This window comes from Podarcis melisellensis, assembly GCF_964234715.1.
Source record: "Podarcis melisellensis genome assembly, chromosome: 14".
Taxonomy (NCBI): Eukaryota; Metazoa; Chordata; class Lepidosauria; order Squamata; family Lacertidae; genus Podarcis; species Podarcis melisellensis.
In genome coordinates, this window is record NC_138546.1 from 21,660,807 (window position 1) to 21,674,764 (window position 13,958).

At 45.6% G+C, this 13,958-nt stretch overlaps 1 protein-coding gene across 4 annotated transcripts; it reads left to right on the forward strand.

The window, feature by feature from the left end:
* The first annotated feature begins 1,801 nt into the window (after nt 1–1,801).
* On the forward strand, nt 1,802–12,861 carry C1QTNF8 (C1q and TNF related 8). Of its 4 annotated transcripts, none has more exons than XM_081887470.1 (6): nt 1,802–2,146; nt 6,775–6,948; nt 7,009–7,036; nt 8,913–8,996; nt 10,375–10,612; nt 12,102–12,861. In XM_081887470.1, exons 4-6 carry the CDS (start codon nt 8,964–8,966, stop codon nt 12,647–12,649), a joined length of 819 nt encoding a protein of 272 aa, XP_081743596.1. In that variant the 5' UTR covers nt 1,802–2,146; nt 6,775–6,948; nt 7,009–7,036; nt 8,913–8,963; the 3' UTR covers nt 12,650–12,861. The 4 variants fall into 4 exon arrangements, with proteins under 4 accessions (XP_081743596.1, XP_081743597.1, XP_081743595.1 ...); XM_081887469.1 differs by having other exon boundaries at nt 1,803–2,146; nt 6,704–6,948; nt 8,904–8,996; XM_081887468.1 differs by having other exon boundaries at nt 1,803–2,146; nt 8,904–8,996.
* Nucleotides 12,862–13,958: the final 1,097 nt, after the last annotated feature.

Below are 13,958 nucleotides of genomic sequence, written 5' to 3' on the forward strand. Positions count from 1 at the left end.
GAGAAATGATAAAAGTGTTTAAAAATTATGCACGACATAAGTGGAGAAAGGAAAGTTCTTCTCCTTCTTTCATAACAATGGAACTCATGAGCATCGAATGAAGCTGAATGCTGAAAGATTCGGGACAGACAAAAGAAAGGACTTATTCATGCAGTGCATAGTTAAACATAGTTAAACTCACTCCCCCAGGAAGCAGTCATTGCCACCAGCTTGGATGGCTTCAAAAGAGAATTGGACAAATTCATGCAGGAGGCGGCTACTAATGGTTACTAATCATGATTGCTATGCTCTCTCTCCACAGTCAGAAGCAGTAAGTCTCTGAATATCAGTTGCCGGGAATCATACATGGGCTGTTGTTCCCCAGAGGTTATCCACTTTGAGAACAGAATCCTAGGCCATACGAGTTTGGGGTCTGATGCAGCGGGCTCTTTTTAATATCCTTAGACCCAGGGGTCAGCAAACTTTTTCAGCAGAGGGCCGGTCCACTTCCTGCAGACCTTGTGGGGGCCCAGACTATATTTTTGGGGCAGGGGGGGCGGGGAATGAACGAATTCCTATGCCCCACAAATAACCCAGAGATGCATTTTAAATAAAAGGACACATACTACTCATGTAAAAACATGCTGATCCCCGGACCGTCTACGGGCCAGATTTAGAAGGTGATTGGGCCAGATCCGGCCCCTGGGCCTTAGTTTACCTACCCATGCCTTAGACCATTGATTGGTTCATCGTGGGCTGGTTCCAGGTTCTTGCTATTTTGTGCGTGGGATTCAATCACCTCCCAGAAAATTCAGGTTGTGCCGCTAAAGCATATTCGGTGCTTTTGCACAAGAACCCTCCTGAACCTCCCCCCTCCCCTCCAACTTATTGCTGTAAGGAAAGTGACAGCAAAATGCATTGCCAGTGTAGGGTAACAATAATCTGATTTGACAACACACAACCTCCTTGCAGACAAATCAGGTTGAATGTGCAGTAAACAGGTCAACTGGAAGTGACCTACACCAGTATCCTATGTAACTGGCAGATGTTCCTCAAGGAATCCTGATGCTTGAGATCCTTGTTTTTAAATTGGAAGTGTTAAGGATTGAGATGGGATCTTCTGCATTCAAAGCATATGCTCTACAGCAGTGGTTCCCAATAGCATAAGTACTGCGGGGCCCCTAGTTTTCAAAAGTGAAGTCATGGACCCACCTTTACTTTTGAAAATTCTAATATCCCTATGGTAGTTTTTGTTATGTGAATGGTGTTGCAGACCCCCTGGGTGGGTTACGCGTGTGCATGGACAACCAGTTTGGAACCACTGTTCTACAACATAAGGACTTAAGAAGAGCCTATTGGAAAAGTCCAATGGCCTGTCTAGTCCAGCATCCTGTTGCACCTTGGCCAGTTAGAGGCCGATGGGAAATCTGCAAGCAAGACCTGAGCCCAACAGCACTCTCCCTTTCTGTGGTTTCCAGCCACAGACATTCAGAAGCATCCTGGGTAAGGCACTGAGGTAAAGCTATAGGTTTCATGGAATAGATGGTTTGCAGGAGGAGCTCTGAAGGAAGAGCAAGAGAAAGCAAGCGATGTCTTCATGGGGCAAAAGTCTACAGCTGACCTGAATCCTACACTTAAAGTTCATAGAATGTATATTCTCAGCTCAGTGCTGATCCGAGACTCCAAAGCACGTTGCATGGTTGGAAAGTTCACTCCCTTGCCAAAGCCAAGAACATCTGTCGATCACATTAATAAATTCTTTTGGGAGGAAAAGTGGCCTTCTAAGTGATGCTAGTTCTCAAATGAAAATGAATTCCACGTGTCTCCCCCTTGTCCATTTGGATGCAGAAGACGTTGGTCTGCTTAAGTTTTCAGCCTCCTCTTTTAACCTGAAGATGCAGGAGCTGAACCCACAACATCGTATTGGACGTGTGTGCAAGCAACTCCAAGAAAATCGTCCTGAGAGCCGCTGGCCATGTGAGGCCACAGAGTTTCATAAGAAGTTGGCTTGCTACCCAGTGTTTCATTTGGATACCAGGAAGGGCGCTTCTAACGGCAGCAGAAACCACAAGTCTGATCCCTGAATGAACAAGGGAGCACTCAGATCTCCAGGCTGAGCAAAGGGCAGCTAGGAAGCTGAGGAGAAAGGAGTTTTTGAGTCACAAAGGTAAGTTGTGTGACACCCGAAGTAGTGATATGCAACAGAATGAAAGCTTATGCCAAGGAATTAATAGGGGTGGGAAAAAGAGAAGGTCACCAGTTTGGTTGCTCAAGTTTTTGAGTTTGAAGTGTTGCAATGGATTGGGGGACAAATTGATCTGTTACTAGGATCAGGGGAGAAATTTGACTCTGTTCCCAATTCAATGAGAAACTAGCTAATTCATACTTCTTGAACCAATATGCGAACCAAGATATAATGCTTTGAAATGCACTTTTAACCAAATTTTGTGATGTAGTGGTCCAATCAAACAATGTGTACAGCCATGCATATATTAGAGGAAAGTGTGCCTAAAAATGCATATATTGGTGAAAATAACATACAAAACCGCATTATAGTAGGGGATGTTGCCTGCAACAAAGTGTGCCTTAGTCAAAACTGGATAGAAAAAAATATGTATTTTTAGGAGAAATATGCACTCAAATGCTGATGAGTTTTCACGAGAGGTTTTTCAAACTGCTGTGGAAAGGGGGGGGGAGGCTGAATTTAAGATTGGAAAAACGAGAAACCAAGAGAAGATGAAATGAACAGATTTGTTCACCCCTGTGACCTATCAGTGGGGTAATTGTGGCAGTGGTGATGTCTTTCCTAGACTGATCTGGACAGAGGTGCAAAAATGGGCATATAATCCAGGTGATTTATTCATAGAAGATTACATTGGTATGCTATTTTCCTTTCTATATGGAATAGTTAAGCCTGTTTTCAAGACATGAAATGAAATCCCCTAATATCACATTTTTCTTTTCAATTTCCCCTGATAATGTGCATTTTTGCACACATTGCTTGGCTGAAGAACTGCGCTGCAAAATTGAGAGAAATGTGAATCCTGAAGGATGGCTGAGTTCCAATTCACATTTAGTTTTGGAGAGTGCAGATTATGTAGGTTTGCCTTTAAATGTGAACTGTACCGAATGTCTTCCCCTATCCCTACTCCTGACATGAATGGGGCTGGGAGGTAAAGGAAGAAGGCAGATTCCATCCTGGGGCCTCTTCTTGCTGATCCCTATATTCTACTTCAGCCACTTTGCCAAAGACAAGATTGGATCCAGAAGGATTTGGGACGGTTGCATCCTAGATAGGTAGGGGGAAGTCTGCCGGGTTTTCCCCACCCTCTACCATGCAGCAGAAAGCCTGTCTGGATCAGCTGAGCAACCATTGATGGAATTGGTTTCCTGCCTCATTACATCAAAGCTGCATAGACTGGTGCTGGGTTCCTGTTGCGTCTGTCTGCGGCTCTCGTCACAGCAAGCTCCCTTGCACCGGGTGGTGATATCGACTTTCATGATCAATGCCATGCTAATGCAGTCACACGAAAAGAGCAGCTCTGGGCAGGGAGGGGAGGGGAGGCTCTCTGCTGAATTCTTCTGAACTGCTGTTGGCAAGGATTCCACAGGTGCCACCCTAACACCCTCTGAGCCAGGAGCAACAACCTGTTGTTGCAGATATCAGAGTAGTATAGCGCTCTGGTAGAAGGAGGGGAAGTTCTTCTACCTGAGGGTCATAATATCCTGTCCCTTCTAGTCCTAGATGCATGGCTTACTGCTATAGGGTTGCCTGATTCCAAGCAATGAAAATCCAGAGGTGGAGGAATCTGTCAATTTCAGTTTCTCACTTTCTCCTTTTTCCAACCTCCCCTTTCCAGTTCAGTTCTCTGCATTTGTGTGTTTGTTCCTTAAGCGTTGTCTGCATTATAGGGAATAATTTGCATATTACTGTGACTAACAGATACATTTTTTTGCAGGACATTTGTCCAAACACAATTCATTTAAAAGAAATATTGTTATAGATGGGGGGGGGGCGACCCCCGCTTAAACTCTAGAAATTAATAAATGATAGGATTTTGATTATTTGGAGTATAGAAGGGAAGACTGGAAGCCAGTGGAAAAATACAGGCTAAGCTTGTTTTCCAAGCTAGGGCTTCACTTGGGATAGAGGCATTAACATGACAAAAAGTGTTGATGGCCCACCAGAAAGGAATTCTTGGGCCTGGGCAGACAAAGGTTGCCATGGTGATGTGGTGTGTGTTTGAGGTGTCAGGAAAAGAGACGCATTAGAGCAAGGGGTGTAAAGAAGAAGAAGGGAGAGAACAGACAGAGATCCATCTTGGGTGGGCAGGCTGAAGGCTGGCTGGGAGAGATGCCTTTGCCTCCAGTGCTGCACTGCTGTGGGGGACAAGGTCTGCTGGAAATGAGCATGCTGTAAGATCTGGACTCCCTCCATGCAGACTGAAGGTGTAAATAGGTGAATAAACCATATTTCTTAAAGCTATGATAGCCGCCTCTGGGTGAGCGCCTGGATGGAACCTCCTGGAACCTTGCTTCTGCTCGGCAGAGAGTGGGGGTGGCACCCAACTTCTGTAACAATATGCTATTTTCACTAATGTATGCAATCTTATGTGTGCGGGTGGCGCTGTGGTCTAAACCACAGAGCCTAGGACTTGCTGATCAGAAGGTTGGTGGTTCAAATCCCCGCAGCGGGGTGAGCTCCCGTTGCTCAGTCCCAGCTCCTGCCAACCTAGCAGTTCGAAAGCACATCAAAGTGCAAGTAGTTAAATAGGTAATAGTTAAACGCCGGCGGGAAGGTAAACGGCGTTTTCGTGCGCTGCTCTGGTTCGCCAGAAGCAGCTTAGTCATGCTGGCCACATGACCTGGAAGCTGTACGCAGGCTCCCTCGGCCAATAAAGCGAGATGAGCGCCGCAAACCCCCAGAGTCGGCCACGACTGGACCTAATGGTCAGGGGTCCCTTTACCTTTACCTTATGCACACGTTTCTATAATATATGCAACTTTGCACACATTTGAGGAAAATTAAAGCAAATCTGATTTTGCATCAGATTATTAACTCTGACTGTGCATCCACTTTCCCTTACTTAGGAAAAGAACAAAAAGTGAGGGATCGTTGCTAGCCAATACTTTGGGCTGGAAATGGTATGAAACCCAGGTTTCCCCTTTGCCAGGAACATAACTGTAATGGAAAGAGCTCTGCTTCTGACTCAACGGGAATTAAAAAAAACCTTAATGTGCTGAGATGATGATTCAGCTCTCTGTTACAGCCCAAGACAGCCCACTAGGGTTGCCACCCTGCCTTCTGGTAGGGCTCCTGTGCTATTCACAGCTGCATAACAGACAGAAATTCAACAGGCAAAGCTTTCCCCAAGGAGAAGATATCTACTTGTGCTATGACTGTTGGCAGTGCAGGATCCCTTGCCTGATGATGAGGGGAGAAAACTTACATTATCTTCAGACGGGGAAATATTCCCTTTCTGGGTGTTCACACTGTTGCCCCAGCAGAGAATAAAACAGATACACATAACAAACATTTAGCAGGGGACAATGCTCATTTTCTTGCCATGCTAATATTCACCTGCTGATTTCTGGTCAGTTATGAAGGAGGTCTGTTCATGGGGCAAAATGGGTCTGCAGCCCCCTGGAGCCTTTGTGAACTCATGCAAACAGGGTTTCCAGTGTGGCTGCCCCTGTTCTGTGGGGATACAACAGGCACCCACTGTCTGCACTTTCTGGAAACAACTGAAGAGTGGCTGGGACAGGGTAGTACTACTACTACTACTAATTCTGTTCTGACAAGCTTTCCTAGCTGGATGAATGGGTCTCTGCCATGGGCATCCTTTGGTACCAGTCTGTCTATCTATCTGAGTCCGTGTGGTGTATTGGTTAGCGTTACAGTGTCAGACTAGGATTTGAGAGACCATGGTTCAAATCCTCACTCGGCCATGAAGCTCACTGGGTGACCTTGGGCCAGTTGCTGCCTCTCAGCCAAACCTACCTCACAGGGGTATTGTGGGGATTAAATGAGGAGGAGGAAATCATGTCTTTTACCTTGAGCCCCACGGAGAAAGAGCAGGAAAAGAAGAGCAACGCACACACATTTCTGTTGTTTTTTGTGTTCTTTTTATCATTTTTATTGTACATCACCTTGAGATGCATTGTGGAAGGCAATTAATAAGAAAACACTCATAATACATACTACTATGATGACTAATTATTATTATTAATTATTAGTATTTTGCATGCTTAATGTCACATCTTAATTTGGCCCTCAGGCAAAACCTGGCCATTCATTGCATGTGTAGAACTGCTGTTTCTGTTTTTATTGCGTAAATCACTTTGAGACATCTGAGTGCAAAAATGTGACTAATAAATAATGATAATTATACATTACAATAATGTCACAATAATGCAGGAAATCTGTGCCTTTTCCATTTCTATACCCTCTTTTCCCATGCCTTCCTATATATACCTAAATATGCAAGGTTGTCGTTATACAGCCCTTTCAGGAGGATTTCTAATGCCTCATTACGATCCTAGCTTAGCATGAAGAAATACAGTTGGGAAGGTGAAAAGTGAGCTTAATAGTTGCATGGTGTTTGTGTGTGCGTGCGTATAATAAAAATGGGCAGCTGCAGCCACCAGTTCCCAAAAATCCTTGAACCACCACTTGTTTTGGCTACTAACACTATCAAAATGTCTCCAAAACATTTGGAGGCAGAGGGTCTTATATCAGCAGGATGTTCCTAGAAGCAGCAGAAAACACTGTAAACACTTTGACCATTGTTGTAGCTGCGCTTCTTTTCTGAAGTCAAAGCTTCCTTGCCGAAATCTCCATCCCTTTTTGTGGCTCCGACAACACAGTGCTAGAGAACCAATGCCAGTCTGCCCAAACGCACAGAGGAAAGCGACCCCAGTCCATGGGAAGCTCTGAAGCCAAGAGGAAGACGGAGTGAAGGAGACAGCTCTGTTTCCTCTGGAGGGGTGGCGGTGATGTCACTTCCTCCCCATCAGTCCTAAGGAAGAACCTTCAGATCTCCCATTCCACAGCAAGGTAACCTGGGTGGCCAATGGGCGTTGTAGTTCAGAAGGTCCTGGAAGAGCACCATGTTGGGGGGAAAGGGGAGGAGCCCTCATGTCTCCTTCCCAATGCCACTGCTGCCCCTGTCCACTGGCCGGGAGAAATTGGGTGCCCCTGGGGTCAAAACAGAAGCCATGATGGCTTTAGACATTCTGGAGCTTTCCTGGGAAAATTGGGGCTGTTGAAGCGTATTCCCTTGCCAGAAACCCTGGAGAGGTGTTGCCAGTCGGTGTAGGAAATCCTGAGCAAGTTGGACCAATGGCCTTACTTGGCATAAAGTGGATTACTTTGTTCCTAAGAACAGAGGTCACCACAACAAAAGACAAGTACTTGCCAGTTTCAAATTAACACCACTATCGATTTTAGAACAACCCCCGCTGTGTTTCCTGACTTTGCAATGAAAAAGCTCCCATAATCTTCGAGCCAGCAATTGGTCTGGTTCCCTTTTCCTCCACTTCAAAGATAAGGATTTCTTCTCAATAACACGATCAGCTTTGAATACTCCCAGAGAAATGTAATCTCGGTCTTTCCTTTTGGAAGGCAGAGACGGCCCCTGGCCACCAGCTTAGCTCTTTAACTCCCTCTCCAAGCCTTTCTTTGACTCTTTCTTGTGCCAAGGGGAGAGAGACCTTAGGATTCGTTTGCTGGATCAGGCCTAAAGGTGCCCCAGTTTTTGCCATAGGAAGCTGCCTTATACCAAGTCAGACCCTCGCTCTTTCTCAGTATTATGGGTTTGAGTTTTTTGCTCTTGTTTTTTTCATGTATGTTGTGCTTTTGTATTATATTTTTCTGTTGTAAACCACCCTGAGATCTGTGGATGAAGGGCAGTATACAAATTTAAATAATAATAATATTAATAATACCACTGAGCTCTTGGATGTGATGCCATTGCACTCTGAGTTTCCCCACCCCTGAAAGTAGCAGACCAATGAAAAGAGATGGAGGTGAGAAAACTCATAATGGAAAGATGTCCTGTCATGTACTCTGTTACTAAATACTACAGAGAAGAGGACATTTGGGGCTTCTCTTTCCCATGGTAGCAACACATCAGCCACAATGCCTTGCTTGGATTGCCACGCGAAAAAAGTACCTAAGAGTATGAAGTTGCAATGATGTCCCTATATTCAGCTATGAAATATTGTGGGGCATGTGTGCAGTATTCTTATTTCCTTATCGGGAAGCAGAGTCTGAAAAAAGGGTGATTTTTTTAAGATAGCGGGGGGAAGGGGTACCAACCTTTCGGATTTTTGAGCAAGTGCCATGAGGGCCACACAGCTCTTATAACTTCCACTATAATTTATCTGAGACATGAAAATCACATAGAGCTGAAAGAGGGAGAGGGAAAGAGGGCCACTTTCCCAACTTTCTCCTCTATGTACTTTTCAAGAAAGAAAAAGGTAGCCATCCTCAAGCAGGAAGACAGTGTGTGAGTTTTGCTCAAACATGGGTGCCAGAAAATAAATTGGGGTGCCAGTGTGACCACTTGTGCCATGTTGGTGACTCTTGGTTCAAGGTCACCTAGAGAGCCAGTGTGGTGTAGTGGTTAAGAGCAGTGGACTCGTAATCTGGGTAACCGGGTTCGCTTCCCTGCTCCTCCACATGCAGCTGCTGGGTGACCTTGGGCTAGTCACACTTCTCTGAAGTCTCTCAGCCCCACTCACCTCACAGAGTGTTTGTTGTGGGGGAGGAAGGGAAAGGAGAATGTTAGTTGTTTTGAGACTCCTTCAGGTAGTGATAAACCGGGATATCAAATCCAAACTCTTCTTCTTTTTCTACTGGAGGTGAAATTTGAATGGGGGACTTAACAGGCTCCCAATATGAATTGATGATGTTTTCTCAGTTTCTCTAGGACACCCTCTCATAAAACTGCAAGGACAGCCAAGCTTTTGGATCGTTAGTAATGCCACAGGGGAAAACAATGAGCTTAAACTGGGTGAGTTCATGCAAGTAAAAATGACGATCACTTCACCTCTGAAGGATCTGTATCTGCATATAACGGGGACACTGAGAAGCACAGTAAGCTGAGATGTTATCTGTACTAAGCAATGTTTGTTCTGGTACGGTGTGAGTATGGTGTGATGTCCTTGAGCTCCAGAAGCTCAAAAATTAAACCTCAGCAGATGCAAGGCCTGCTTTCTCAAGGAAAGAAACAATATCAAACATCAATTGACCCTCCCAAAAAGGGTAGGAAAACAGGCAGATGGGGACTGGTTGAAGACAGGCTAAGACTGGTGGGGCAGTGTCCCTATTTGGCCTCATGGACCAGTCTCCACACATAATTCCACATAATGATTTGAACTCACAAGCCAAATCTTTGACTACAGGGGTCTAGCGTATTTCTGCTAATGCCCCATGACTGCTTAGCAGGTGATCCTCCAAATCTTTGCTGTTAAGGAGGAAGTGGGGGAAACTAAACACAGTGACTTCGGGACTAATAGAAGGTGTCTTTATTTTCCACAACAACCTAATAAGCCAAAATATGTGTCTCAGACCCCAGGATGCTTCCTTTCACCCTTCACTCTTTTTACTACCCCGCATCGTTGAAACTCCCATCATGGTGAGCAAATAGGGCTTTGATCGGTTTTTGCCATGTTCAGACACCACAGGCCCACTGCACTCATCCATCATTTTATATCCAGGTAGCTGCAGCAGATAAATGAGACTGTGGGGTGGATGTTTCTCTGGCAAAATAGTTAATAATAGATTTGATGCATTTTCTCTTTTCCTACCGATCTTCTTCAGCTGCATGTGAAGCAAAGGTGTCAGAAAACATTTTTTCCAAAAAAAGAACTCCTGAGCTGAAAAAGGATCAGGCGCATTGTGGAAGAAAATAAGTTAAAGCAGTGCTTTTTCTCTGGGGGTACGCATACCCCTAAACATTTTGTGAATCTTTGTACTTTTGTCCATTTACTTTGTTTATATTTCCCCAATTTGAGCTATAAAAATGGTGATTTTCTTGAGTCAAAATGAGAGTACCCCTAAACATTTTTTTTTTTTTAGAAAAACAGCACTAAGTTAAAGCAACAGTTTTTTGTTGAGTTGGAAAAGCTTCAGAAAAGGGCAACCAAAATAACCCCGCGGTTTTTAAGCAGCAGACAAGGGGATACAAAAAGGCTGCCAGAGGAGCACCACATAAAAAAAATTAAAAGTAGCCATAAATTCAGGACAGCCAGAAAGAAACCACCACCACCACCACCAGTTGTTGGTGGGGTCTCTGATTCAGCAAGATGCCTGCAATGCAAGCGTAAGTTAGGTGGCCCCGAGTCCTTTCCCTCTCCCTGGAAAACATTTCTTCCTTCTCATTTGGCTAGTTCAAGATGAGGGTGCCCCTTTTCCTGCTCCTGGCTTCTTCTCTGCATGCCACAAGACCACTGGGTGAAAAGGCCTTCCCAAAGAGAGAGGCCCGGAGGGTTTCATCATGCGTGCGATGCTGCGGGCCGGCTGAGCAGCCCAGCTCCATCACCGCTTCCCGCTACACTCGGATGACCAGCGACTCCCTCTATGCCATGCCCAGGATCCAGCCCACCATCAACATCACAATCTTGAAAGGTAAGCAGCCGTCCAAGGTTAGTCCTTCTTCCCTGCAAGAGTTGCTTCATGTGGGGACATTTATCGCTCAGTGTCTGCAGCATCCAGAGATGAAGCTAGCGTGTGTGAATAGCATTCAGAAACCATAGATATTATTTATTGATTTGCAACATACTTTTGTTTAAAAACCTGCTTTTCAACACCCCCATCTCCCCACCAAAGGCTTATGAATGTCAATGATAAGACGGTCCTTGCCCTCCGTCTTATAACTGAAAAGACACAGCACAAAAGGAAAAAGGCTCTTGAGGGAGGAGGCGGAGAAAGCAAACCCAGGCACTGTTTCTTAGTTACAGAGTTCTTATAATGTCCAGTTGGAAAGGAAAAGCACTCAACATCATTTTAAATGTACCCTTTTTTCAGTGGAACTGACTAATCTGGTGATGGATGGGCCTTCCTGTAGGGGCCGTCCTCATGACTTAGCTACCTTTACCTTCATCCCTTAATTCCGTCTCCCAGCTGAACAACGTCTATCTATTTAGCTAAAAGTATTATCCCTAAGTTGCTTTTTAGGGCTTTGCCCTCACAAAGTGATACACAGCCAAGAGCAAGAGAAATTATCAAGATATAGTAGTAACGCTGGCTTGGATCCAGAATATTTTAAGGAGCTTTTCTGTAGCACTCAGGCTGATTCCAATCTCAGTAAAAGATAGCATTGAAGAGGGATATATGCAGAGCTCAACTACGAGGCCTGCAGAGATCTACTGTGTGGGCATGCCAACTTGAGCCATCTCAGCAGTGGGCACCCAGAAGGACTCCAGAAGCAAATATCAGCATGAGGGAATGTATACAGGCAAAGCTGGCCCTTCAAATAAACTATAGATATGTTTAATACCCCTTGTTCAAAATCCATTCGTTATTGGCATCGCCCCTTACTTCACATGTGCCAAAACTGAATTCTAGCTTTGCAAATTGGCTCCTGGATATTAAAAGATTCAGAAGGTACTTCTTCACTCAGCGCATAGTTAAACTATGGAATTCACTCCTGTAGGAGGCAGTGGTGGCCACCATCTGGGATGGCTTTAAAAAGGGATTAGACAAATTCGTGGAGGTGAAGGTTATCAGTGACTTGTATCCATGATGGCTATACTCTGCCTCCTTTGGCTAAGCCTGCAACACTTCTGAATACTAGTAGCTGAGAAGTGCAGGAGGGGAACGTGATCTTGTGCTCAGGCTCTGCTTGTGGGTTTCCCACAGACAACTGGTTGGCCACTCTGAGAACAGGAAGTTGGACTAGATGGGCCATTGGCCTGATCCAGCAGGCTCTTCTTATGTTCTTGCCTGGCCTCCATAGAATCATAGAGTTGGAAGGGATGCAAATGGTCATTTAGTCCAACACAACAATTCAGGAATGCAGTCAATCTTTTGTCCTGGCCAGATACCCCTACCATCCAGCCCACAACTACATGGCAGATAAGCACTTTCACAACCTGCCCTCTCCTTGTGCCCTCAGGTGAAAAAGGTGAAATGGGAGAGCGAGGAATTTCTGGCCCGGAAGGCAAAGCGGGTGAACGAGGCCTTCGTGGTCACAGTGGCCAGAAAGGGCAAAAGGGCCACATTGGGCTACCAGGCAACTCCTGCAAGCAACATTATGTGGCCTTTTCTGTGGGCCGGCGGAAACCCCTCCACAGTTCTGACTACTACCAGCATGTCACTTTCGACACCGAGTTTGTCAACCTCTACAAACACTTCAACATGTTCACGGGGAAGTTCTTCTGCTATGTGCCGGGGATCTACTTCTTCAACCTCAATGTCCACACCTGGAACTACAAGGAAACCTATCTCCACATCATGAAGAACGACAACGAGGTGGCCATTCTCTACTCGCAGCCCAGCGAGCGGAGCATTATGCAGAGCCAGAGCCTCATGCTCGACCTCCTCGAAGGGGATGAGGTTTGGGTGCGGATGTTCAAGCGGGAGAGGGAGAACGGCATCTACAGTGAAGAGTCGGACATCTACATCACCTTCAATGGCCATTTGATTAAGCCGGCCGTCGAGTAACGGGCTCCACGTCTAACATAGGATAAGTGGTCCCACCTGTTCTGTCGAGGGGGCATGTCCATGAACTGCTTACCTACATGGGGTCCAAGAGAAATTTGGAAGGGTAACCCATGAACAAGTGCTTTGAGGCTTGCTGTTTCCACCAGGGCCTCATCTGCACCGTAAAGCAGTATCAAACCACTTGAGACAGCCATGACTTCTCCCAAGGAATCCTGGGAGACCCCATTCACCTCCATTAGCTACAGCACCCAGACTTTTCAATTTGATTGTCCCACACTTGTTTATTGTTGTTACTGTTCTGTTTGTTTTATATACCTTAAACTTGATGTAAAAACTTAATTTTAAAAATAATAATGATAGGTGCTTCCTAACACCTTTCAGCCAATTTATTAAAGTATACGTCCCATGATTCTTTGGGGAAAGACATGGCTGTTTAAAGTGCTTTCATACTGCTTTAAATGTATAAGGCGGATGGGGCCTAGTATTGTGATAAACAGACCTGGGGCAGGATCTCTGGGCCTTAAATGCAGTGGTGGGGGAAATGACATTTGAGGTTGTGTTTTGCAGGATCTCCCCCTTTAAGATGTGCTTAATGAGATTATGATGGGAACTTTAGGGTTTAGGCTGCTTGCTTAAGCACGTTCACTTAAGAATAAATTAACAATGCGTGAGCATCTGACTGAACTTCTTCACTGACTCAGGTAAGTGTTTTGGAAAGGTTTCTGAAAAGTCAGAGGATGGGTGAGGTAAGAGGCTGGCACTGGTCTTTCTGTGACAGGTCTGGAGAGCCTCAGGTTCTGGGGTCTGAATGCAGCCCTCCAGGCCTCTCTGCCTGGCCCTTGGCACCCTCTCCAACCCACACTCCTTCTCAGGCTGCACCACACACTGGTCCTATCCCACCCCCTTCTTGTAGGCCTTATCCTGGCTGGGATATGTCCATGACCCTTGCCCCTCTCGCTTGCCCGCATGGAGGACAGAGAGAGATGTGTATGAAGAAACCTCTGGCAGTCGTGTGGCTGCAGGGTAGCCTTCTCTTTATAAAAGGTAAGATTCACATCCATGGTTCCTCTCACTTTGCCTCTGGCCCTGTCTGCCGCAGGCACACAATGCCTGGAAGGTTGCCCACAAAGGAATATGTGACTTGGGCTGGAAAAAAGATTCCCCAACTTCTACCACTTCCAAAATTTGCTGTGCTCCTTTGGAATTGCAATGAAGGAAGCCACAGGAACAACTGGACTGAAGTTTAGGGAACAGTAGAGCTATTGAGACACTCCTTGAGGGTACAGGGATCAGGTGGGGGACTTCAGGT

Coding starts and splice junctions, on each gene's coding strand:
- C1QTNF8 (XM_081887470.1), top strand. CDS start 8,964: ATGCCACAGGGGAAAACAATGAGCTTAAACTGG. Junction 8,997..10,374: donor AAACAATGAGCTTAAACTGG/GTGAGTTCATGC, acceptor TCATTTGGCTAG/TTCAAGATGAGGGTGCCCCT. Junction 10,613..12,101: donor CAACATCACAATCTTGAAAG/GTAAGCAGCCGT, acceptor TTGTGCCCTCAG/GTGAAAAAGGTGAAATGGGA.